Genomic DNA, 23,333 nt, shown 5'->3' on the forward strand with positions numbered 1-23,333 from the left:
TGGTGAGGGAGACAGACAAAGGGCCAGGCCACTAGTAGGATCTTCTCAGGTTTTCAAAATGAAAGAGGTCTTGGAGAGGAAACTCCTGCTGGGGGTGAAGCCTCCGGTAGCACACTTCTCTAGGAACACAGAGCCGTGCACTTTGAATGGTGGACAGAGGCACATCCAAATCTGACCCTCTTGGCAGCCACTTGCATAGACAGACTGACCTATGTTCTCCCAGCAGAGGCCTCTGGCAGGGCCTTGGGGGATGTCTTGTCACCAAAGAACATGCCAGATCCCTATGCAAAGCTTGCATGGTTGCAGCTCCTGTGCCATTCCTAGTGGCTCCTCTCTACCCACCAGCTCCCTGGGTAGCACCAATGAGCAGGATGCACCTGGTCTTTCCTGAGAGGTCCAACCTAACCCCCCTGTGGCTCCCCACACGGTGCCTCAGAACCAAGAGCTACCTGGAAGTGCTCATGCACGGGGCGAGGCATGCACCTGCTCTTCTGATGTGTCTGATGCTTTTCTGTTGAGGGAGGAAGATCCTAGGGTGGTGCTTTCTGAGAATAGTTTAGCAAAGAAATAAAAAGTCACTTTGCATCCTTGGGAGGAGATCCAGAGAGCAAGCACGTTGTCTACAAGGCCCAGTGCAGGGGACACAGGCAGGAGGGTGGCAGGCTCACTGCCTTGTTCTCACAATCAGAAGCTGTTATAGGCTGGTCTGAACTTGTTGGTTCTCTGAGAAATTCCAAGATGTGGGTTAGAGGTCTGGCCTGGCTCACAGTTCCACCTGCATCAATTTACTGGTCTCCTGATGGGAAGGGTCACGTGTTTGTCCCCGCCAGCCCAGTTCACTGATACCAAGACCCAGCTGCTTATGGAGGCACTGTGGTGACCATCCCTGTGCTCATGGATGGCTCGCTCTTGGTGTCCATCTTGGTGATGTTGGTTGACATCCCTGAGTGTACACCCAGCACATGGTTAGCAAAGGAGGAAGACAGACATCAACAAGTCTGCAGAGTGAGTGGCCAGGTCTAGGCGCATGGCAGACCCCACAGCCAGTAAACCAGCGCAACCCCGATGGGAGCCGGCAGGTAGCCAGTGCACGTGCAAAGGGGAGGCAGGGGTACTCCAGGCCTGGAGAGTCAGCCAGGGTACTCCAAGGAGAGGCAGTTAGGAGTGGCCATCAGCAGGAGGACTCGTTTTTCGGCCAGAGGGTGAGTTTGAGGGCTGTTTCCAGCAGAGAGCAGGACACCTGTGGAGACACACCAGTGTGATTCCCCTGAATTTATACGGAGCTCTGAGTGTGGCCCGCTCTGTGCCTGGCGCTGGAGACCATGATGGCTCTGATACTCTGTGCCTCTGGGGGCCTCCAAGCACAGGATGCAGAAGACAGGTGGGCAGACCTCAGGCCTCTGTCCATGCCGCCCAGCACCACTGCATGTGGGCAGTACTCTGGGGCACTAAGTGACAAGGTGCCTGGTTTCATGCAGCTTATATTTTAGCCAAGGAGAAAGGTGATAGGTCAGGAGAACAAGAAGGATGGATTTGAGAGGGTGCTCTGGGGGCAAGGAAGAAAACAGTCCAGGGGACAGGCAGGAACCAGCCAGGCTCCCCACGAAGCCAGCTCAGTCGGTTGGCATCCGATGGCGATTGGTTCTGAGGACACAGCAGGGCAGGGGTGCACGCCCACGGTTCACCTCCACAACAGGGCCCAGCGCCGCAGCCCCGCCCCAGCTTGCTGCTTGCCGCTGTTCCACCTATCTGCTGCAACCCCCAAGCTGCCCTCCGCTATCCCACACGTCCCCCGCACCTTGCTGGAGCATGCTGGCCCTATGGACGTACAGGCTGCGCCCGCCCCACCTCAGAGACTAACTCCTGTGTGTTTTCTCCCTTGCGCCCCTTCATGTGCGGTCACGGTCACGCCCTGCCCTCCCTGCACTCACCCCACCACGCCAATCCCCAAGGAGTGCTCCGAACATAGGACCTCCGAAAGCGTGTTCTCGGAGCAGCAGCCCCCACGCGGGAAGAGGCTTTTCAGTATCCCCGAAGTAGCGGAGGAGGAGGCCGAGTGCTGCGAGCTGCACAAGCAGGGCCTTGGGGCGGCCACCAGGGCGCGGGTGCCACTGCTTGGAGAGCCCAGGCGCGCCAGGCTGCGCAGTGGGGACGAGGCCCCACGGGGCTCCTGGCTCTCCGAGGACAGAGGCTGCCGGCTCAGCCGCTCGGCCGCCAGGAGCCCAGACAGTGGCCTGGACTGTGGCAGCGAGGAAGAGCTGCGCCCTGGCCTGGGGAGCACCAAGGCCACTTGCCCCCCAGGGCACTGTCCCTGCGCTCGGAGCCCGAGGCCCTCGCTGGCCAGGCGGCGCACGCTGACCCGGCAGAGCAGCATTGAGGAGGACTTTTGGGAGCAGGAGGACCCCAGCGTCGTGCTCAGGGGCGACGACACCCGGCCTGGCCCCGAGAGGCCCGCGCCCAGCAAGCACGGCTGGGACGAGCCCGCAGAGCGCCCGGACTTGCGGGGTGTCCGGAGGAACAGCGTAGCAATGCCCGACAGCGGGATGCCAGACAGTAGGGCCGCTGCCCAGCGCCCAAAGCCGGCTCCCAGAGCGGCGCAGGGCCCGCTGGTGTGTGACGTAAACCGCCTTTCACCTCCACTTGCCAGAACAATCCTCTTCATACTTTAATTAATTTTTTGGTTGTTTCTTTTCTTTTCCTTTCTTTTTCCTTCTTCTTTTTTTTCTGGTGTCCATCCTTGGGGAATCCTTGCTGGCTTTTTTTAGTTTTCCCTGCATTTTTGATTTATTAAGTCCCATCTGCTTCCCAGTCTTTGGACCATGCTGAAGATTTCTTTACTTTGCTTTAGACTGATGATTTCCCCGCCCCCAGAATCAATGATGATTGTGGCTGCTTTAATTAAAGGACAACTGAATCTAAATTTTAATTAAGGGTTAGCTGAACCATGATCTTCTTAAAAGCTTGGCAACTTTTTTTGTTCTTCAAAATGATCCAAAGGGACTTACCTATTAATATTAATGAAGGTTTCCTCCCTTGTTTTTGGTCTTTATAACTGAAAAAAAGAGAGAGAACAATTATTGAAGAAGTCTGTTTTTGCATATTGTTTCCAAGGTATTTTTGTTGTTTTTTTTATTGCTGATTCTTTTCTGCGTCCAGTTTCCAAAATGAAGTTTCCATTGTCAGCCTTCACCTGTGGATGCAAATACACCCCCGTCTCTTGCCTTGTCTTCTGTTAGTGGGTTTGGAGAGTAGGGTTCATTCACGGCGTCATTCATCTCTACACTGCATCCTCTTTCCAGAACATTTGCTCCTGTCATGCTGACCTTTCCATTGCAAACACAGGTGAGCCATCCACGTGGTGCCAGGCCTCGAGTCTGAGCCCATGAGCTCTGGGATGGGTCTACGAGAGACGCTGACCCACACCCCGGGGCTCCCCGCCAGCCGCCTGCAGCCAGCACACCCGGGCACTGTTCACACCTGTGTTCCTGAGAACTTCCTCACTCAGTTGACTGACTAGTGAGCTAGAGGGTTGGGGCTTTAATTCTAACCTTCGGTCTAAGTTAGAGGTGAGCTTACCCAGAGAGGCTATCCAGGTGGGCCCTAGAATCTCATCAGCATCTTCAGATTAGCCCTAAGAGGTTGCCCTGAGTTTCAAAGATTTCATCTTTGGATTTTTAGAGCCTCTCATGCAACTTTTATCCAGGCAGGACGTTTGGAATTACAGAATTTTCCCCCACTTTTGTGACAGCTGCCGGGGAGGGGGGCAGGCACATGGAAACTGGGCAGGGGTGAAAGTGGTCAGAGGTGCCCATGGCAGGATGAGGTGTGTGAAAACTATTGGCACTTTGGTGCAAGGTATTTGGCTTCGGCGGCAGTAGCAGCAACAAAAGGAACCTCTTCAATATTTACTTTTTGCCCCTGCCTTACCGCATGTCAAACTGCTAAGTGGACATAGAAAATGGGGTGCCGGGTGACAGCTTTGTTCTCTTCCAGGTCATTCAGCTAACCTTTCAGTTAAAAGCTAAGTTTAGTTGCCTTTAGAGCTTCTGCTTCTCAATCGAACTGATTTGGCTAACTGAATTCTTTTGTTCCAGGGCTGGCACAACTTACGACTTTCATGTTGTTTTATCTTTAGATCTTAGGAAACCCAGCGTCTGCAGGACGGGCAGATAGGGTGGCTCACGTAGGACGGAGGTTTCCCCGAGGCAGTGCTGGTCCACAGCGGTCCCGGATGAGGCCTGTCCCGTCCATCGGTCAGTGGCCTCACAGTTGCTTCTCTCTTTCCACCTCAGAGCACATGATTGCTTGGTCCTCTATTCAAACATGTGAAAAACATTTCTTAGCAGTAGCATTTTCAACTAAATACAGAAAACTCTCGGTTATTTACTGTATCTAGGAGGCGGTAACAGCACAGCATGATAAATAAACTCTGTTATAAATATTCTCATAGCGTATCATAAATTGGCTTTTTATGTCAGTCTTCTCCCTGTCCACTTTTCATTGGAGAACTTCACAGAGTAAGTGCTGATGGGGTGGCCTCCTGCCATCTGCTTACCCTGGCTGAGCTCTCCTGAAATGCTTGGGGCCAAAGCCCAAGGTAAGTGGGCCCTGAATAACTGAGAGTTGTCTGTGTGAGTAGGACATGTGGGCAGCCAGCAGCCAAACATGGCCCTGAATGTATGCCGCTCTCATGTGTCTGGTCACTTTCCCACTCCTGAGCCATTACCTGGCCTTGTTTCCATTCTCTTAACTACTTTTTGGAATTTAGCCATGCATGCTGAAAGCAGTTATTTCAGCCATCCTACTCAATTTGTTCAGAGGGGCCATGTGGCCAAAGGCAGGATGGTAATACTCAAATTATTGGAAATGGATCGTGGCAGCAGCAATTCCAAAAAGTACTATGCAGAAGATAATGGAAGCTGGTAATCAACACAAACTAGCCTCTTGTGAAAACACACATGCACATGAAACACAGCGATGAGAACTGTTAACAGAAATAGATGAAAACTAAACGTCCAGATTTGGCATTACAGGGCTAGAGGAAAACAATATCCAGGTCGTCTAGGCCATCATATTCAAATTGTTGAAATGTAAAAGACAATTTGTCATCTTTCCCAGCAACTCAAAATGAAGAAAGACCTTATAAAGCAAAACAGATCCTCTAAAATTGTTTTCTTTCATACATATTTTTCTTATATAATTCAACAATAGGGAAAAAAATTGCCATTTTTGTAGTGCTATTATTTATTGTTGGAGACAGGGTCTTGCTCTATAACCCAGTCTGGAGTGCATTGGAGCAAGAGTAGCTCGCTGCAGCCTTGACTCTTGAACTTAAGCACTCCTCTTACCTCAGCCTCCAAAGCAGCTGGGACTACAGGCATGTGCTATTACAGCCAGCTAATTTTTTGACTTTTTTGTAGAGATTAGGGCCTTGCTGTGTTGCCCGGGCTGGTTTAAAAGTCCTGGCCTCAAGTGACCCTCCTGCCTTGCCTTCCCAAAGTGCTAGAATTACAGGTGTGTGAGCTACTATGCCCAGCCCTAAAATGTCATTAATAAAAATTCCATAGAATATTAAAGATCCTTATACAGTACATTCAGTTAACTGAAAGATAACAAAATATACACAGACTCAAAACATTGATTTTGCTTATTATAGATCAATTAGCAGTTCCATATATATATGATAGGCTGAGCCTAAATTCCTCTGGAGCATTCCAAACCTACAGCCCCATCTCTCGTGTCTTCATGTGGTGTATAAATCCTTCTGTAACAACTACAGAGCTTACGTAGGTTCTTCCGGCTCTTTGATCATGTGACCTATTGGAGACTTCCTGTTGGGAGGAGCCAAGTAGGTGAAGGGGCAGCCTTTCTGTCCAGGGCTCCATGTTGTTGTTCTGTTCTTGAAGCTGGTTTCGAGTTTTCTTTTTAGTGTAATTTTAGTGAGTGAAGACAAGCAAGCCTTGCTCATTAAATACACTGTTGAGGTTCAAGCCAGGGATAGGCAGCGGTGTGGGCAGTGGGCAAGGGTGTCCTTTCACAGAGGCACAGCCCTTCCATTCTAGTCTCCTGGGCTGGGAGCTGAACATGTGCTATGACACATTCCCACTTGAGCAAGAAAGCAAAGGTGACAAACCTCTGTGCGTGCAGTCTTGCCACGCTGAGCCTTGTCTTCAGAGAGCCTCAGACAATGCTGCGGTTAGATTTCTCTTAAGGTAAGAAATTCAAAAGGGTACATACATTGCTTGATTTTAGTAAGAACTTTTGTTAAATTGGTTGAAGAGAGAGCAATTCTGTGTTAACCCCTTAAAGAAAAAGCCTCTTAATAATGTAACTCAAAACAATGTTAAGTAATAAATCCATTATAGATTTAAGTGTATAGACTTATATGCCACACACAAACTAAAATGAAAACAATTTACATGTACACATTTGTACATATGCATACCATAGTACATATTCTATTTCAGAAGAAGACAAAATGAAATTGTCACCTACTGTAAGGATGAGGAGTATAAGGTGACTGGCCCTGATGTTTGAATGGTCAGTGATGTGTGAACAGACAGTATTTTCCTCTTGTTCTCACTTAGTTCTACTGTTCTTGTGAAAATATTAGAAAATATTGTAGAAATTTGCTATATTCCAAAAGTATCACTTTTCTTTCTTAGGGGAAATCAAGTGTGTAAACCACATGATTCCTAAGTGTATTTTTAATAAGCAATGGTTCCACAGTTAAATAAAAATACTGTAACTTTTAATATTCTCATGTTTCCAAAAAAAAAAGGAAAAAGGAAAATTAAATTAAATCTTCGTGATTTAAAAACAAAAGTTTTATAGTTCCACATCTAATAAATTGTAAAGCATATAATTAGCATAAGGTGTCTATCTGAACCTTGATAGACATGTCCAAAGATATTTAATTTGGTTTGGTTTGTCCCGTTTTTTTGACCTTGCCTCAGCCTCCTGAGTAGCTGGGACTACAGGTGCCCACCATCACATCTGGCTAGTTTTTCTATTTTTAGTAGAGACAGGGTCTCACTCTTGCTCAGGCTGGTCTGGAACTCCTAAGCTCAAGCTATCCACTCACCTTGGCCTCTCAGAGTGCTGGGATAATAGGCGTGAGCCTCCGCATTGGGCCTTCCCTTTAGATTTGGGTCTTTGTATTTATCTAGCTATTTACCTGTCGGACGGGAGGATTGGAGGTTTGCCTTTCTAAAACTTTACCACAGTTGTGAGGATTCTATTCTCACAGACTCTGAAAATTTCCTCTATTTTCTCTCATTTTTTTTGTTATTTTGGCTACTGGGCTTACAGAATGAGGAAGTATAGCACGTTTCTTTTTGTGTCCAGAGAAGAACAATTAAAAATTTAATAACTTCATCATCAACAAAGGTTGGTCCTTTAAAAAAAGAGAGAGAGAGAATGGAGAACTCTTTTCCATAGGTTTCCCCACAAGGAAAAAACCGAAAAGCTATGAAGTCTGTTTAATAGATGATTCCCTTTCTCTCCGTAGAAATTACAGTGGACAGTAGCAGTGAAGGCGGTTGGTCTCGGTCAGGTAGTGAGGGCCACATCCCGCCTGTGCGAGACGGTGCTTGTTCCCGCAGCACCGGGGGACTCAAGAGCCGACCCAGGCGGCGGGTCAGGAGCCCTGACCTGCCTGCCCTCCCTCACGGTACGCAGCCTTTCCTCTTCCTCCCTGGCAAAGACCCCCTAACCCCCGGGGCCAGGACACTTCTACAGCAGGGCAGGGCAGCGCCCACTCCCTCCTGGGTCAGCCCCAGTGCAGGTAACTGCCCCATTCAGCCCAGCCTGCCACTGGACAAGGCACTGGAGAAGGACAAGCCCCAGCTGCTCACTCCCATCTCTAGTGAAGTCGGATTTCCACAGATACATCCCCCAACAGTCCCGGCTCTCCCCACCAAGGTCAGGTGCCCAGGAGATACACAGCCCCCTCTCTGGGAGAACATGCAGCGGGGTTACCTCATCCACAGACTTGTATTCACATACTTTCAATTGCAAGATCACCTCCACCCTCAGCCACACCACCCCACAAAACACCCGGGAGGAGATAATGTCTCAGTGTGGGCAGTTCTCCTCAGGATGGGTCTCTGTACCTCACTGCTTCCTGTAGTATGGCCTCTTGGCAGGGTCCATGTGATTTGAGGCTTGAAGATGTAAAAGTACAGTTTTCCACAGATCATGGTCTTTGAACATAAGCCATCTACTGAGAAAACACGGTCCTTGATTGACTACGGAAGTGACTTACGGGATTCTTCAAAGGAAGATGCTGGCCAAACCCAGCTCTCTAGGCTCAGACGTTAGCATCTGACCCCCTTGTGTGCTTTGACACCACAGTCTTGCCACATAAACTCAGCCAGAGAAATGCTGTAGGCAGCAGCTGTCCTATGTGGGCAATGTCCACAGCCGGAGCTGCGCTCTCCAGGTCACACCTCATTGTAGTTCGGCTCCTGCTGCAGACCTCCCACAGATGCCTGCCTGACTCGAAAATAAGCCGCCTCCTCATGCAGTGGCAGTGGGGTTTTCTGCGGCAGTCTGTGAGCGGAAGGGGTCGCGCTGCTGCTCACACGGGACTCACAGGCTGCGCAGGGCCTCGCTCCAGCTTTTCTCTGTATTTATCGGAGATAACATGTGAAACTAGGAAAAAGTCATTGGGTTTTTCCTCTGAGTATCAATAAAAGTAGTGTGAAGAAATGAGTGACACCTGCAGTGGAAAGGTTTTGTTCCCTAGCAGAAGTTAAATTACTGAATTTTTAGATTATTTAGGCATTCTAAAAAGATCCTGAATGTCAGTAATGTCAACAAGTCACTACATTTTCAAGATCAACCTTCCCTGCAGCTGAAGTGCTTTTATTTTTAAGCTAAATGTTTTCTTTCTTTCTTGTTTTTGGCTGGTGAAAGATGCTGATTGCTTGGTTCTTTCTCTACTACCCGTCCTGTCCTTTCTGCACACCTGTGTCCTCCCATCCCATGCCTGTGTTCCTTGTGCTGGTGACAGAACTTCCGACTGGGCCGTTCTTCCCAGCCCTACCTTCTCTGCTGCTGACTTGTGTTTTTCTTGTTTGCTTCCCTGCTGGTTCTGAGACCTGCTCGTGGGATCAGAATAATATTACGTGTCAGTTGATTGTCTCTCTATACCACAGAGGGTGCCAAAGAGTGTGCACACATTTTAAGAAGGGAAAAAACTGGGTTAACATCGTAATATTCTACATATTCCAATAACAAAAGATGAATAGAGGTCACGTTGAGCAGCTCCTGTAATTGCAGAAGTCAAATGTGACATGAGTGTGACAAATGTCATACAGTTCTTTCTGTCCTTTCTCACACTGTGTATACATTTTTGGAACCCTCTGTACACATAGACATATGTACATATACATAGCTCTAATACCATCTAATTGTATATATGCACACATATATGAGGATTTCAAAAGGAATTGTTTTTAGAGGCAGGATGGTAGAGTTGTAACCCAGTTCTGCCAGGAAATTGCTAATTACTGTAATGAAGAATGTGTTTGTTGCCAGTTAAGTATTTACTAAATCTTAGCGCTTAGTGAACAACTTGGCCACCTCTACAGATTTTGTCCAACTTACATATATATGATGCCCAAGGGCCGTGATCAGGTCTATGCAGAGCATGTGGGTGCTGTGAAGGGCCCGAGTGCTGTCTGCTGGGATCCCTGTCCTCTCTGTGCCTGGCCCACCCCCTCTGGGGTGGAGACCCGCAGCTGGGCTCAGGGTGTGGTCGTGCTTCGTAGCAGTTACAGGCTTCTCCAGCCCACCAGGTGGGGAGCTCCTGATCTCCTCCTGCCCATATGTTAAGCCACAAAGTTAACATGGCTGGAGGACTCACCTGCCACTGTCGCTGTCTTCACCCCACATGCTGCCAGATGAGTACATGGGGCGAGACCGCCTGTCCCCAGACTTCTACGAAGAGTCAGAGACTGACCCTGGAGCTGAGGAGCCCCAGGCCCGCATCTTTGTGGCTCTCTTTGACTATGACCCACTCACCATGTCCCCAAACCCAGATGCTGCAGAGGAGGAGCTTCCCTTCAAAGAAGGACAGATCATCAAGGTGGGCGCAAAGGGGATGCAGCTCCAGTGTCCAAGGGGTCTGGGGTTTGCAGGACAGAGCCTGCCAACAAGGGCCAGCTCAGACAGCCTGGGTCTGGAGGCTGCCCAGGGCCTCTGCCTCGAGGGCATCACTGCCCCAGAGTCTGCTCATCTGCTGGAAGAGGCAGTGGCTTTGCCCTGTTAGCTGTATAGGGTGGGTGCATATATATGTGTACGTGTGCACACAGACATGCCTAAATATGTCCTGTGCACTGTAGATTCTATTAGGCCCTGTGTTAAGAAAAATACTACAGGCTCCGAATTTTAACTTGTTAGTGCACAAGACCAAAACTGCAGGGAAGGAGGAAGAGGGGAGGGAGTGAGCTTTCACGGCCAGAGGCTGGGGCTGCCACACCTCAGAGCCTGACAGAGCAATGGGGCAGACCACTCCACCCACCCCACCTGGCAAGGGAGGAGACACACAAGCTCCAAGTAGGGAAATGGGAGAGAGTGTGCTGCTTAGCAGGAGGAGGAAAGGGGGCCTTGATCCCTAAGTTTGCAACCTCAGAAAGGGTCTAGACGACCGGGGTGTGACAGTGGTCAGAGTGCCTGACATGGGCACCGGCTCCTCCCGGAGGAGCCGTTTCAAGCAGACAGAGGCCCTGCCACATGCTGCTGGCTCGGCACGAATTCCAGCCCCTGATTCCTCCGAGCCTGCCTGAGGAAGGGAGGCTCAGCACATTGCCCCAGCCCTGGAGGAAGCACTGGCTCTCAAGTCGGGGCTCATATGTCCATACCCATAGCGTGTCAGTGACCAATCTGTGGCCTTCAAGTATATTTCTGACTATGCATGATTCCATTGTAAGTAGGGATGATGTATTTCTGAACCAACATTGTGATATGTTTTGGTCTTTTCCCCATGGCTCTAGATTTATGGTGATAAAGATGCTGATGGATTTTACCGTGGGGAAACCTGTGCTCGGATAGGCCTTATTCCTTGTAACATGGTCTCTGAAATTCAAGCTGATGATGAGGAGATGATGGATCAGCTTCTTAGACAAGGCTTTCTCCCTCTAAATACACCCGTGGAGAAGATCGGTAAGAGCAAAGTGCTGCACAGCCTTTGTTGATGCGTTTCACAGAACAAAAACACCGGTAGCTCAGAGCAGGAGGCTGCAATTTGCGTTGTCTAAGTATGGTAAAGTCACGTGAAAATTAGCCACTGAGTTTTTAGGCAAAAGCCACTTTACAAACCAGGATTGAAGCAGTCCTGCACGATTTAGGGACACATGGACACCTCAATATCTGGGAAAACACAGAGGATCTTCTAATGAAAGATGATGTGCAGCTAGAAATCTATCATATCTAGAAAACAAATGATTAGCTGCTTTTTGGTTATATGCTTTGAATTGAGTAAGTTTCAGAGGAAGATGGGGTAGTGTTACGCCTTTCATCCTTCAGGTGAATTTTGCTTATCTAACAAGGCACACATACTCTTCACCCTTTAATCGGGATAGATGCTAAACTTCATTTATCTTGAACCACTCTGCGGGCACCAGTGAGAAAACAGAACAGTGACTTTCAGGGCATTTTAAGAAACATGACCTTTGTGATCTTTTTTGTCCTAAGTGCAAGCTCCTCATTAAAAATTTATAAATAGCTGTAGAGAGAAAGATCAGTTCTATATTACTCATATTTAAGGTTTAATATTTCAGAACATTGGATTAACTTCTAAATCAGATTTCTAAGACAAACTTCAATAGTTCAGAGCATATACATAATTTTAAGGATATTCGCAAATCAAATAAAACATTTCAGTCTTTTTGGCATTACTAAACACATTGGCTCAAGATGAAAGGCACATCTCGTCAAGGTTCAATGTGACTATATTGCACCCTGAAGTCCACAAGACTGAAGATCTCTAAGCCCCTTCTCCGTCTCCTCCCTCTCGGGCCGATGAGCTCATCCCTCGGGTCAACTGTGGCTGTTACAGAGAGAAAAGGGCTCTGCACACCACAGATGAGGGAGGCAGACCAGCTTTCTGTCATCAATTAGATTAAATATCTTTTAATTCCATGCCATTGTTTCTACTAATAAATGTGGCTAGTCAAAGGAAGTAGGCCTAGACATCTACATGCTGCTGCCATCCCAGGAAATGCCCAACCTTAGTGGTAAAGGCTGAACACTCCTCCTAAGACAACTATGCACGAGCATCAGGCCTTTCCATTCCTTTCCAGTACCACCGTGGAGATCAGAACCAGCGCGATATGGTGAGAGAGAATAATACACAGGATACAGACTGGAAAGGAGGAAATAAGACCTTTTCTATTCATAGATGATGCGGAAATCTGGCTCAGTTGGCGGGGCACCGGCCCCATATACCAAGGGTGGCGGGTTCAAACCCGGCCCCAGCCAAACTGCAACCAAAAAATAGCCAGGCGTTGTGGCGGGCGCCTGTAGTGCCAGCTGTTCGGGAGGCTGAGGCAAGAGAATCGCTTAAGCCCAGGAGTTGGAGGTTGCTGTGAGCTGTGTGAGGCCACGGCACTCTACCGAGGGCCATAAAGCGAGCCTCTGTCTCTACAAAAAAAAGGAAATTTCAAAAAAATCACACAGAACAAAAAACTCTTAGAACTAGGGGCTCCTAGAAGCGAGTGTAGCAAGGTTGATGGATGCAAGGTCAATATACGAAAGTCATCAATTGTATTTCCACATGTTAGCCATGGAAATCTTGACATTTTAAAGAGTAGTGCTATATATACTAATGCAACAAAACACGAAATATTTAGTGTTAATTAGAACATAATGTGTGCAGGATCTGTGTGCTAAAAACCTCAGGGCACTAATGAACACCGAAATAAATGGAGATCATGTTCATGGACTTAATATTGTTAGTAGGTCAGATACCCCCAAAGGGACCTATAGATTCAATGAAATACAAAATCTGTGCAGAGATTTATAGAGAGCTGATAAGCAAATTTTATAATTTACATGGAAAGGCAAAGGAACTAGAGAATAACTGAATAACCAAACGACTTTTTAAAAGACTTGGAAGACTCGTATAATTTCGAGTGTACTACAGAGGTCCATTTATCAAGGCACTTTGGCATTGAAGAAGAGATGGAAACACAGATCAGTGGGTCGAGTCCAGACCCAGACCAACACATGGAGAGTCAAACTGATTTTTGACTAAGTTCAATGAAGAAAGGATAGTCTTCTCAATAGTTGGTGCTGGAATTGCTGAACATCCATATGTCAAAAATGAATCTCAAGCTATACTCTATTCATATTAAAAACTTAAAACGGAGCATTGTTCTAAGTTTAAAAATTAAGACTATAAAACTTCTGGAAGAAAACCCAAGAGAAAAACTTAGCAACAACTGGGCAAAGATTTCTTTGGATAAGGTATTGAAACATGATAGATAAAACAGCCAATGTTAAGGTTTCATCCAAATACACAAAGAACTTTCATCAACAAGAAAACAGCCCAATAAAAGATCTGAAGAGGCCTTTCACCAAAGAAGGTATATGGATGGCACATAAGTCTATGAAAAGATGCTCGGCAGCATTAGTGAACTAAAACTGCCACCTGAAAGCAACCACACCCACTAGAGTCTGGCTAAAATCGAAACTACTGGCCATCCCAAGTCTGGGCAAGAAAGTGTACGAACCTCATCTCTCTTGCACTGCTGGCATGTGTGAAAGGGTATGGCCACTTTGCAAATGGTTGGGCAGTTTCTTAGAAAGTTGAACGAACGGTACAACCTGACAGTTCCGCCTCTGTGCACTTCTCTGCGAGAAGCAGAAAAGCTGCGTGTGCCTATTCTAGTGGTTTGACAATCACTAGAGAAGCTGCATGTGACTATTCTAATGGTTTGACAATCACTAGAGACTGGAGACAACCCCAGTGCTTTCAGGCGTTGAATGGACGATAGACTTGTGCTGCGTCCACACAGTGGGGCCTGACTGCAGCGGGAACAGCACCCTTGCTCGTGCAGCAGTGTGGGTGACCTTGCGCATCACACAGATGAGTGCAGCTGCTCTCAAAATGCTGCATTCTGTGTGATTCCACTTAAACAGCATTCTGGGAAGGGCTGGAGTGACTGCAATGCACCATGACCGTTATCTGTCTCGACTATTTGGGGGTCACAGGGCCACGTATGTTTGCCACACCTTGCAGAACCATATGCTAGTGAAAGGGAATTGCACTGGATATAAAAGTTCTACCACAGTAAGAAGTACACATACATCGTTATGCTGCCCTTTGAAATTCATGCATGTAGCATTCCATGTCACACTACCAATGCTTAGAAGCAGTGCATTTAGCCTCTGGAATAATGCTGTACTTTGTTTCAAGGAGACATGCATGTGTGGTCCTACACAGGCATATTTGCTTCCTCTACGCTAAAGCTCAACCACAACCCAGTGGTGGGATCGTCTCTAGAACTTTGCATGTTTAATAACTGGACCCTATACTGCTGAAAACCATTGAAAAGCCACATACCTACTTTAGTGGCCTTAAGACACCTGCCTTTGATACCTTTTGTTTGTATGTTTGGATCTCCCAAATTAAATGTAAGCAAAAGGTGGCTATGTTTAGAAGAAGCATGTAAAAGCCACCTTTCTCCTGGACATCGTTCTTTGCAACCCCAGCAATAGAGGGTTCTGTCATTTGGGCCACACCCACAGTGCCTCACCGACCCCCTTGTGCATGCTAAATAGCTCCCATTTTTCTGAGAGGATTCCCATGCCAGGTGCGTGAGGCTCTTGGGCTTGTCAGGGCCTAGGGCAGTTCCTCTGTGGCCCTTTTGTGCTTTCCGAGTATACTGAGACAATGCCTGCGGTGCCGTCTGTGGCAGCCAGGTCAGATGATGAACGTGCAGTGAACCTCTGAGTGGCATCTTCCCATGCCACTCTTAAAGCCACCATGAAAGAACATACGGGACACCATGAAAGACATCGTTGAGGCAGGGAGAGCAGGTGTCCCCCTTTATGTCCTGATGATAGTTCCTTGTCCCCAGGCTCTGGGGGAGAATGATTTGGCTTTGTGGCATCATCATAGTTACATGGACAGGCACTTTTCAGGCTGTTTGGGGGACTTCCTGGAGTAAGCCACAGCCATGGCCTTTCCCGGCCACAGGCACCTGCACTGGCTCAAACCTTTCAGTTCAGTCTTGAGAGAATCCCGTGTCACCTGAGTCTCTTTGGTCAGTGGACATCCTGGAGAAAGGACGTGCTCTTGTTTCTGTGAGGAGCATACTAGAGCAAGAGTGTAAGGACGCAGAGTCCCACATCACTGGCCTGAGGCAGACACGATTTCTGAGGACTGTGCCCGGGAACATGGGGCTGTCGGATGATGGTCGGTTTTAGCCACATTGGCCCAGGATCGCAGTGGACGCTGCTAATTTTGGAATAACTTTATGGTGGCTTTCTTGTCCCCTTTGTGACTTACGCAGAGAGAAGCAGAAGGAGTGGCAGGCATCACACGGTGTCCACACGCAGAATGGTGGCTCTGTATGACTATGACCCCAGAGAAAGCTCACCAAATGTGGATGTCGAGGTAACAGCCGAATATTCCTTCCCTACTATCCGGGACCACACCCCGCACTGCACTGGCAGGGCTGCTCTGGGGGCCATGCAGACACCAGGCCCCTTAACCATCTCTTCCCTCCTCTGTGAGGGGAAGGAGGAGGGGCTACCAAACCAACAAATGGCCAGTGTGAGACTGCCAAGAGGACAGGAGGGCCCAGATTGTCTCGAACTGTTACAGAAAGAGCAATTTGTGATGCATGTCTCATGGGGGTGGCACCGTAGGGTCATCTCTAGGAGAGAGGCAGAACCCACCGCAGGTGGCCAGTGAAGGAAAGCACAGCAATAGGCCCCGATATTAGAAGGAAAGTGGAGAGGACAGCGCTGATGTGAGGTGTACGTGGCCCGGTGCTGCTGGGGCTCCCTGGCTATACGCAACCGAGAGTCTCATTTCTGCCTTCAGACATGGGAGGGGAGGGTTTCCCTCACAGGGGTCCTCCAACTTTTTAAACAGGGGCCAGTTCACTGTCCCCCAGACTGTTGGAGGGCAGGACTATAGTTTAAAAAAAAAAGCCAAAAACATGAACAAATTCCTATGCACACTGCACATATCTTATTTTGAATTAAAAAAACAAAATGGGAACAAATACGGTGGCATGTGGCCTGCGGGCCGCAGTTTGAGGACCCCTGCCTAGGGGCTACCTGCCTAGATACTTTCTCATTTTCATGTTTAGAAAGAAAATCCTTTTTTATTTTTTTTAAGTATGCTGTACTAGATTTCTGTTTTCATGTTCTACTCTATAACTGTGGACCACAATGTGCTTGGACAGACTGGTTCTTGAGGGCAGGAGTCTGATTTAACATCATGCCCCTGCCTTGAGGCTGGTGCCTGGCACAGATAGACAATAATTGAGGTGACTTCTCAATACTCAGTGAAAGGATCCTTATATAATGGTCCTCTTTTCTGATGTCCCACCTGTTTAAAGTTAACTCTTTCACTAGTGTTAAAAATGTATTACCTGGCTCAGTGCCGTAGCTCAGAGGTTACAGTGCTGGCTACGTACACCAGGGCTGGCGGGTTTGAACCCAGCCCGGGCCTGCTGAACAATGACAAACTACAACAAAAAGCCCGGTGTTGTGGCAGGTGCCTGTAGTCCCGGATACTTGGGAGGCTGAAGCAAGAGAATTGTGTAAGCCCAAGAATTTGAGTTGCTGTGAGCTGTGACGCCACAGCACTCTACCAAGGGTGACATAGTGAGACTCTTGTCTCAAAAAAAATAAGTTCATTTTTAAAAAAGTATTACCAATAGAAAATGGTAAGTTTTTTTTTTTTTTTTTCTTTTCGAGACAGTGTCTGGCTCTTTGCCCTGCATAGAGTACTATGGTGTCAGTCAGCCTAGCTCACAGTAACCTCAAACTCTTGGGCTCAAGAGATCCTTTTGTTTCAACCTGCTGGGACTATAGGCACCCACCACCCATGCCTGGCTAGTTTTTTCTATTTTTAGTAGAGTCACGGTCTCACTCTTGTTCAGGCTGGTCTTGAACTCCTGAGTTTAAGCAATCTACCCACCTTGGCCTCCCAGAGTTCTAGGATTACAGGTATGAGCCACAGCACTCAGCCAGTGGTAACAATCTTGAATTTCAGCCAAAAATCAAAGCACCCAGCATTTTTCTTTTAGATAAGTGGTTCTCAACCTTCCTAATGCCAAAACCCTTTAATACAGTTCCTCATGTTGTGGTGACACCCAACCATAAAATTATTTTCATTGTTACTTCATAACTATAATTTTGCTACTGTTATGAATCATAATGTAAATATCTGATGTGCAGGAGACCCCCAAAGGGGTCATGACCCACAGGTTGAGAACTGCTGTTTTAGATGGACATTATCTGGATTGGTACTTGCTTTCTAAAGACTGTGAATAGAGCCATTCATAGTCTTTATTTGATTGAAAGGGTAGATTAATATCAAAATTTCTCAAATAGTAAAGGGATCACAAAAAATTTTTTTAAAACTAAAAATGTATTTTTAAAATTTAAATAGAAGTCTATAGGGGGTAGAGTTTTTTTTTTTTTTTTTGTTACATGGCCACATTGCATAGTGGAGAACTCTAGGCTGTTAATAAATACACCTCCCACCTGAATGGTGCACATTGTCCCTAATAGGTAATTTCTCATCTTGTAGCCTCTTCCCACCCTCCCTGTTCTGAGTCTCCAAGTTTTAAGTTTTTAAAACTACTTTGTGTAGGAAAATAGCATTAACTTTATGTTCCATTTCTACAGGCTGAACTTACATTTTGCACGGGAGATATCATTACTGTTTTTGGTGAAATTGATGAAGATGGATTTTATTATGTAAGTTCTTGAAACATGGAGAGGCAGCATTATATTTTGTGTTTTTTTTTCCCTTGTCCATTCTCTTAACTTTGTGGTTTGCTGAAAAATTTGCCTAATTTGCTTGTCTCCACTGAGTTACATATAATATAGAAAGACAGTAAGGTGATATTGTTCTTTGCTAATAATGGTATTTTCAAATGTGTATAAACTGTAAACACAATAAATGTGTTCTTATTCTTACACTTAAAAATCGCTCCCATCTAAACATTTACAAGACAATTTAATTTTCTAGGTTTTTTTACATGTATTGCCTAGGTAAGAAATAAATTTTCTTACAGGAAAAGTAAGAAATACAAGGAATTTTCTTTTAAAATTCTTATGATTTCATGCTTTAAGTCTTTTATCTATCTTGAATTAATTTTTGTAAGTGGTGTGAGGTAGGGTCCTGTTCATCCTGCTGCACGTGGCTGTCCACTTTCCCCAGCACCATTTATTAAATGTCTTCCTCCCCCCAGTGTGCACTGCTGTCTTTTGTCAAAGGTCCGTTGTCTGTAGGTAGATGGTTTTGTTCTGTTCCATTGGTCTATGTCTTTATTTTTGTACTAATACTGCACTGTTTTGGTTACTATCACCTTGTGGAATAGTTCGAAGTCTGGTAATATGATGCTCCCAGCTTTGTTCTTTTGGCTTAGGATTCCTTTGGCTATCTGGGCTGTCTTCTGGTTGCAAACAACGTGTAGAATTATTTTTACTAGATCCATAAAATATACCATTGGTATTTTGGTAGGGATTGCATTGAATCTGTAAATCACTTTGGGGAGTATGGACATTTTAATAATATTGGTTCTACTGATCCATGAGCAGGATGTGTTTCTCCATTTGTTTGCATCATCTCCAAGTTCTTAGCATTTTGTAGTTCTTCTTTTAGAGATCTTTCACTTCCTTGATGTTAAGTAGTATGAATATTTCTTGGTATTTTGTTTCCTTTGTAGCTATTGTGAATGGCACTGAGTCTTTCATTTGGCTCTCAGATGGACATTACTGGTGTATAGGAATGCCATGTATTTGTGTACATTAATTTTTATATCCTGAGACTTTTGCTCGCCCCCTTGGGAACACAGGGGTAAGGACAGCATTGAACACAAACTGTGGTTTAGATGCTCTTAAGCTTGAGGGCTGTGACTAGGACACTTGAGCCTCTTGCAGAATGTGATTCATGGAGAAGTGGCTGTGCCACAGACCTGTGTGTATTCTGGTCACCAGAGTTTAGTGGTGGCACACAAGGAGGGCAGCCTGGGGGAAAGCCACAATGTGGTCTTTGTGCTCTTCTGCCCATGTTTTAATAGTACTGTGCATGGCTGGTGCAAAGGACCACAGCACACAGTGACCTCACAGGAAGCCCCCTCACACTTTCTCTCATGAGCTAGAGCAGGCCCACCCGAGCTAGAGCCACAGGACTCAGTGTAGCTCACTCGCACAGGCCTGTTCGATGGGAACATGACACTGGTAGGTATCTGTGCATAATGCTGTGGGTTTTCATATAACTGTCCCTAAATACAAGCCAACCATTCCATCTGCTGCTCTACCCAAAGGCAGTCTTTTCCAAAGCTGAAGGGAAATCTGGCTGTGTTGGACCCACTGAGAGAGGACTGGACATACATTCGTATGTCATCCTACATAGTGTTGACAATTCTTGAGAGGAGGGACTCTTCAGAGGCATGTGCACAGTTAAAAGCACAGAAGACTGGGACAGGTCTTGTAAGTCCCCCAGCAGAGAGAGACTGGGCTGGCCAAAGGTAAATTAGAGATGGGATCGTCAAGGTCAAAGAAGAGTGGATGGGGCAGTGGGTAGGCATTTGGGGTGAAGTCTACACACAATTTAGCATCTGAACCATTTTGTAAGTATATAGTTTGGTGGCATTAAGTACCTTCACCTTGTGCACCCATCATTACTGTTCATCTCCAGAACTCTTTTATCTTCCCACGGTAGAACTATGAGCCCGTTAAACACTACATTCCTTGTTCCCTTCTCTGGACCCTGGCAACCATTCTGTTTTCTCTGAATCTGATACTCTGGGGACCTCATATAAGTGGGATCCTACCGTATTTATCCTTTTGTGCTTATTACTTCCCTTAGCATAATGTCTTCAAGGTTCATCCATATTGTAGGGTACATCAAAATGGTCTTTTTAAGGCTGAATACTATTCTATTGTATGTATTGTAACATGTTTTATTCATTTGCCTATCAGTAAACACCTGGAATTCTACTTTTGACTATTGCAAATAACTGTGAGCAAACATGTACAGATATCTCTTTCTTTTAGACACTGCTTTTAATTCTTTGGAGTATGCATTTTAAGTGGAATTGTTAGATCATACGTTAATTCTATCATTTTTTGAGGACCTACCATGCTGTGTTCTATAGCATTTGTACCATTTTACATTCCTGCTAGCACTGCACAAGGATTCCAACTTCTTCACATTTCACTGACTTATTTTTGGTTTAATAGTTGCCAACCTGACGGTATGAGGGGGTATCATGTGATTTTAATTTGCATTTCTCTAATGATTAGTGATACTGAGCATAGTCGGGAAAAAAGTCTTTTTGTTGAGTAGAAGTTCTTTATATATTTTGGATAGCAATGCCTTCACAGATGATTTGTAAATGTCTTCCAATTCTATAGGTTGCCTTATCACTCTGTTCATTGTGTCCTTTGATGCATAGTTTTTATTAAATTTTAATATATTTCATCAATTCACAACATTTTGTGATTTCTGAAACTGCTGCATCTTGAAATCAACAGCATCTTAAATTTAAATGATAGAATGTTTTTAATGGCATAGGAAATCATAGTACATTGCATAATTGATGGATTATAGAATCAATGAAATGCATAATTATTAACCAAATAGTTATTCTTCCCTAACTAGAAAAGATTTGCATAAATCTAAGCATATTATACAAGAGACTAGAATTTTTTTATTTTCACATTGCATTGCTACCTTTTAACTACATTTTCTTTCCAGTTTCTATGGCACAAAAATAAATGAATACAACATGACTTTTTTCTTCAGTAATCAGTTGTTTGAGTTTTAAACAAAGTTGGATGAAGGGTCAAGGAGTTTAAACTGCCATGTTACTCATGCCAGATGTTACACTCTCATTGTCTTAAAAGCTCTTGGAGTTTATTTCTAGACGGCTTGTTTGCTCTCATGCCTGTCTCCAGGTTTGTAGTTGCTGATATTTAGCAGTATTTTCAGATGTGCTGTAGCAGCAAAACCCCCCAAGAAGTCAGCCTTATATTCCTTAAAACTGTAACTTTGAATTTAAAGGAAAAAGGAAAACAAACTTTTAAATGAAGAATGCACATTTAGAGCAAAATGTAGGAAGAGAGAATTAACTGTGGGACCAAAATTTCAGTGACTTTGATTCTCTAGGATCATATTAATGCTACATGGGTGATTCCAAGTCCCTTTCAAAGGAAAGACTATGTGAATGAACTATGGTGAATTAGAGTGCCAAAAATAACAGCTAATTCTGTGATAAAGAGTGATTTATATCATTTATTACAAGTTTGTTTTTATCTAAATGAAATGACCAACCTTGGAACCACAGAGAGTGTTTTGAATTTTAAATTCTTCTGAATCCTGATCCTTGCTATATTGAAAAAGGGAAAAGAACAAGATATAACATCAGGGCTTTTGTTTTTTTAAATTTAATATTTTTGTCAACATTAATGTGCGTATTTTTATCAAAAACACTTGGGAGGCAATTTTTGAGGAATAAAAAAATCACTTATAAGTTACATTGCCCCAAATCAAACATAAATATTGCATATAAGTAAAGTCATCAAAAATGCTATTGATTTTGAATGAGATTATGAGTGGGATTCTGTTTCAGTAAATATTTTTATGATATCTGACTATAAATAATGTTCATAGGTATCTTTAGGTACCTATGGTATATCAGATACCAATCATTGGTACATCTTTCCAATTCTACCCTTAGTGTGGACTTCCTAACATAATACATGATACTTCTATATATTTCTTTAATTTTTTTAAGTTTATAATTAAAATAACTATACATTTATTGGGTACAATGTGATGATTTGATATACAATGTGGAATGCTTAAACTGATTAACATAGCCATCACCACACTTGTTTTTTATGGTAAGACATTTAAAAATTACTCTTACTTTGTAGTAGACCCTTGCATTGTGCACACCTATGTTGTCACTCTCTTGACCTGGTAAACAGAGAAACATAATCCTATACTGTTTGGGGTCAGTCTGTTTGAACTTTGGGCACTTGTGGAGTAGGTTAGTGTTGGGGGCTGTGGGCTTATGAGGCCCTCAATACAGATGACCAGCAGGCAGTTGGATTTATGGATCTTGACTCTAACTGGGCAGAGGCACAGATATGTACATAAGAGGAAAGGTCTGGAAGGACATACTCTCCTGGAGCAGTAACTGAGGGGTGTCCACGGACACCTAAATAGTGAGAATGCATCCACGCGGGAGGAGAAAAAAGGGTGGCAAATAGGTCAGCACCTTTCCAACTCTCTACGCCTTGAAGATGGTTGTAATTTTTCCAGACTGGTGTGCCTGGGGGATGTTTTTTAAAGCCCTGTAGCAACTCTGAGGTCAGCCAGCCTTAAGAACCACTGAGGCCCCTTGGTCAAAGCAGCACATCCCTCGGTGCCTCAGACAGGGGCCCAGCCCCTCTTGTTCTGGAGGTCATGCTTATAATCAGGGTAGTCTAGAATACCTTCTGATCCCATCTCTTTTGAACCAGAATAAATGTAGCATGCATCTTTACTTTGAGCTGTATTCCTTTAGCTAAAGCAGTAAGTGGGTTTCTTGAAAAATAGTTCTTCTGACTTACTCTCGTAATTTTAGGGGGAGCTGAATGGGCAGAAAGGCCTTGTACCTTCAAACTTCCTGGAAGAAGTGCCTGATGACGTAGAAGTCTACCTTTCTGATGCTCCTTCCCACTATTCTCAAGAAGCTCCAGCGCGTTCCAAGGCAAAAAGGGTAAGCAGACTGACTTAGCCTTTTTATCTCTGTCCCGCTCTGCCACACATGCTCTAACAGTCTTGACATTGATATTTTTCTATCTTGGGCCGAAAAGCATATACCCTGAATTTTTTCTCTGCCCTTCTATGGGGGTTGTGCCTAAAAATTCTTAATTCTAAATCTTAAGTTTATTCATTTCACAAAAAAAAAAAAAAAATAACCACTTTAAACTCTAATCTGCCTTTATTCACAAAGGAACTTCTCATCCTATATTTTAGATACACGTTTCAGTCTAAGAGTGAAAAGGGGATAGCTCTTCCAGATTTGGTGGGCAAGAATGGTTATTTGCCCTCTGTTAGGATTTAGTCCTCTTAGCAA

The 23,333-nt window shown here is 45.1% G+C and overlaps 1 protein-coding gene across 14 annotated transcripts in view; it reads left to right on the forward strand.

Moving 5' to 3' along the window:
- RIMBP2 (RIMS binding protein 2) overlaps positions 1-23,333 on the forward strand; it is a 266,080-nt gene that overhangs the window by 201,090 nt on the left and 41,657 nt on the right. For 6 of the 14 annotated variants that reach the window (XM_053588646.1, XM_053588643.1, XM_053588648.1 and 3 more), the window contains 8 exons: positions 1,953-2,609; positions 4,136-4,253; positions 7,511-7,672; positions 9,909-10,093; positions 11,001-11,169; positions 15,525-15,628; positions 17,881-17,952; positions 22,839-22,973. In XM_053588646.1, coding sequence (XP_053444621.1) covers positions 1,953-2,609; positions 4,136-4,253; positions 7,511-7,672; positions 9,909-10,093; positions 11,001-11,169; positions 15,525-15,628; positions 17,881-17,952; positions 22,839-22,973 — 1,602 coding nt within the window. Of the gene's footprint in view, positions 1-1,952; positions 2,610-3,299; positions 3,343-4,135; positions 4,254-7,510; positions 7,673-9,908; positions 10,094-11,000; positions 11,170-15,524; positions 15,629-17,880; positions 17,953-22,838; positions 22,974-23,333 lie in introns of those variants that run through there. The other 8 variants (XM_053588652.1, XM_053588651.1, XM_053588653.1 and 5 more) reach the window with 6 other exon arrangements.

This window comes from Nycticebus coucang, chromosome 4, assembly GCF_027406575.1.
Source record: "Nycticebus coucang isolate mNycCou1 chromosome 4, mNycCou1.pri, whole genome shotgun sequence".
Lineage (NCBI taxonomy): Eukaryota > Metazoa > Chordata > Mammalia > Primates > Lorisidae > Nycticebus > Nycticebus coucang.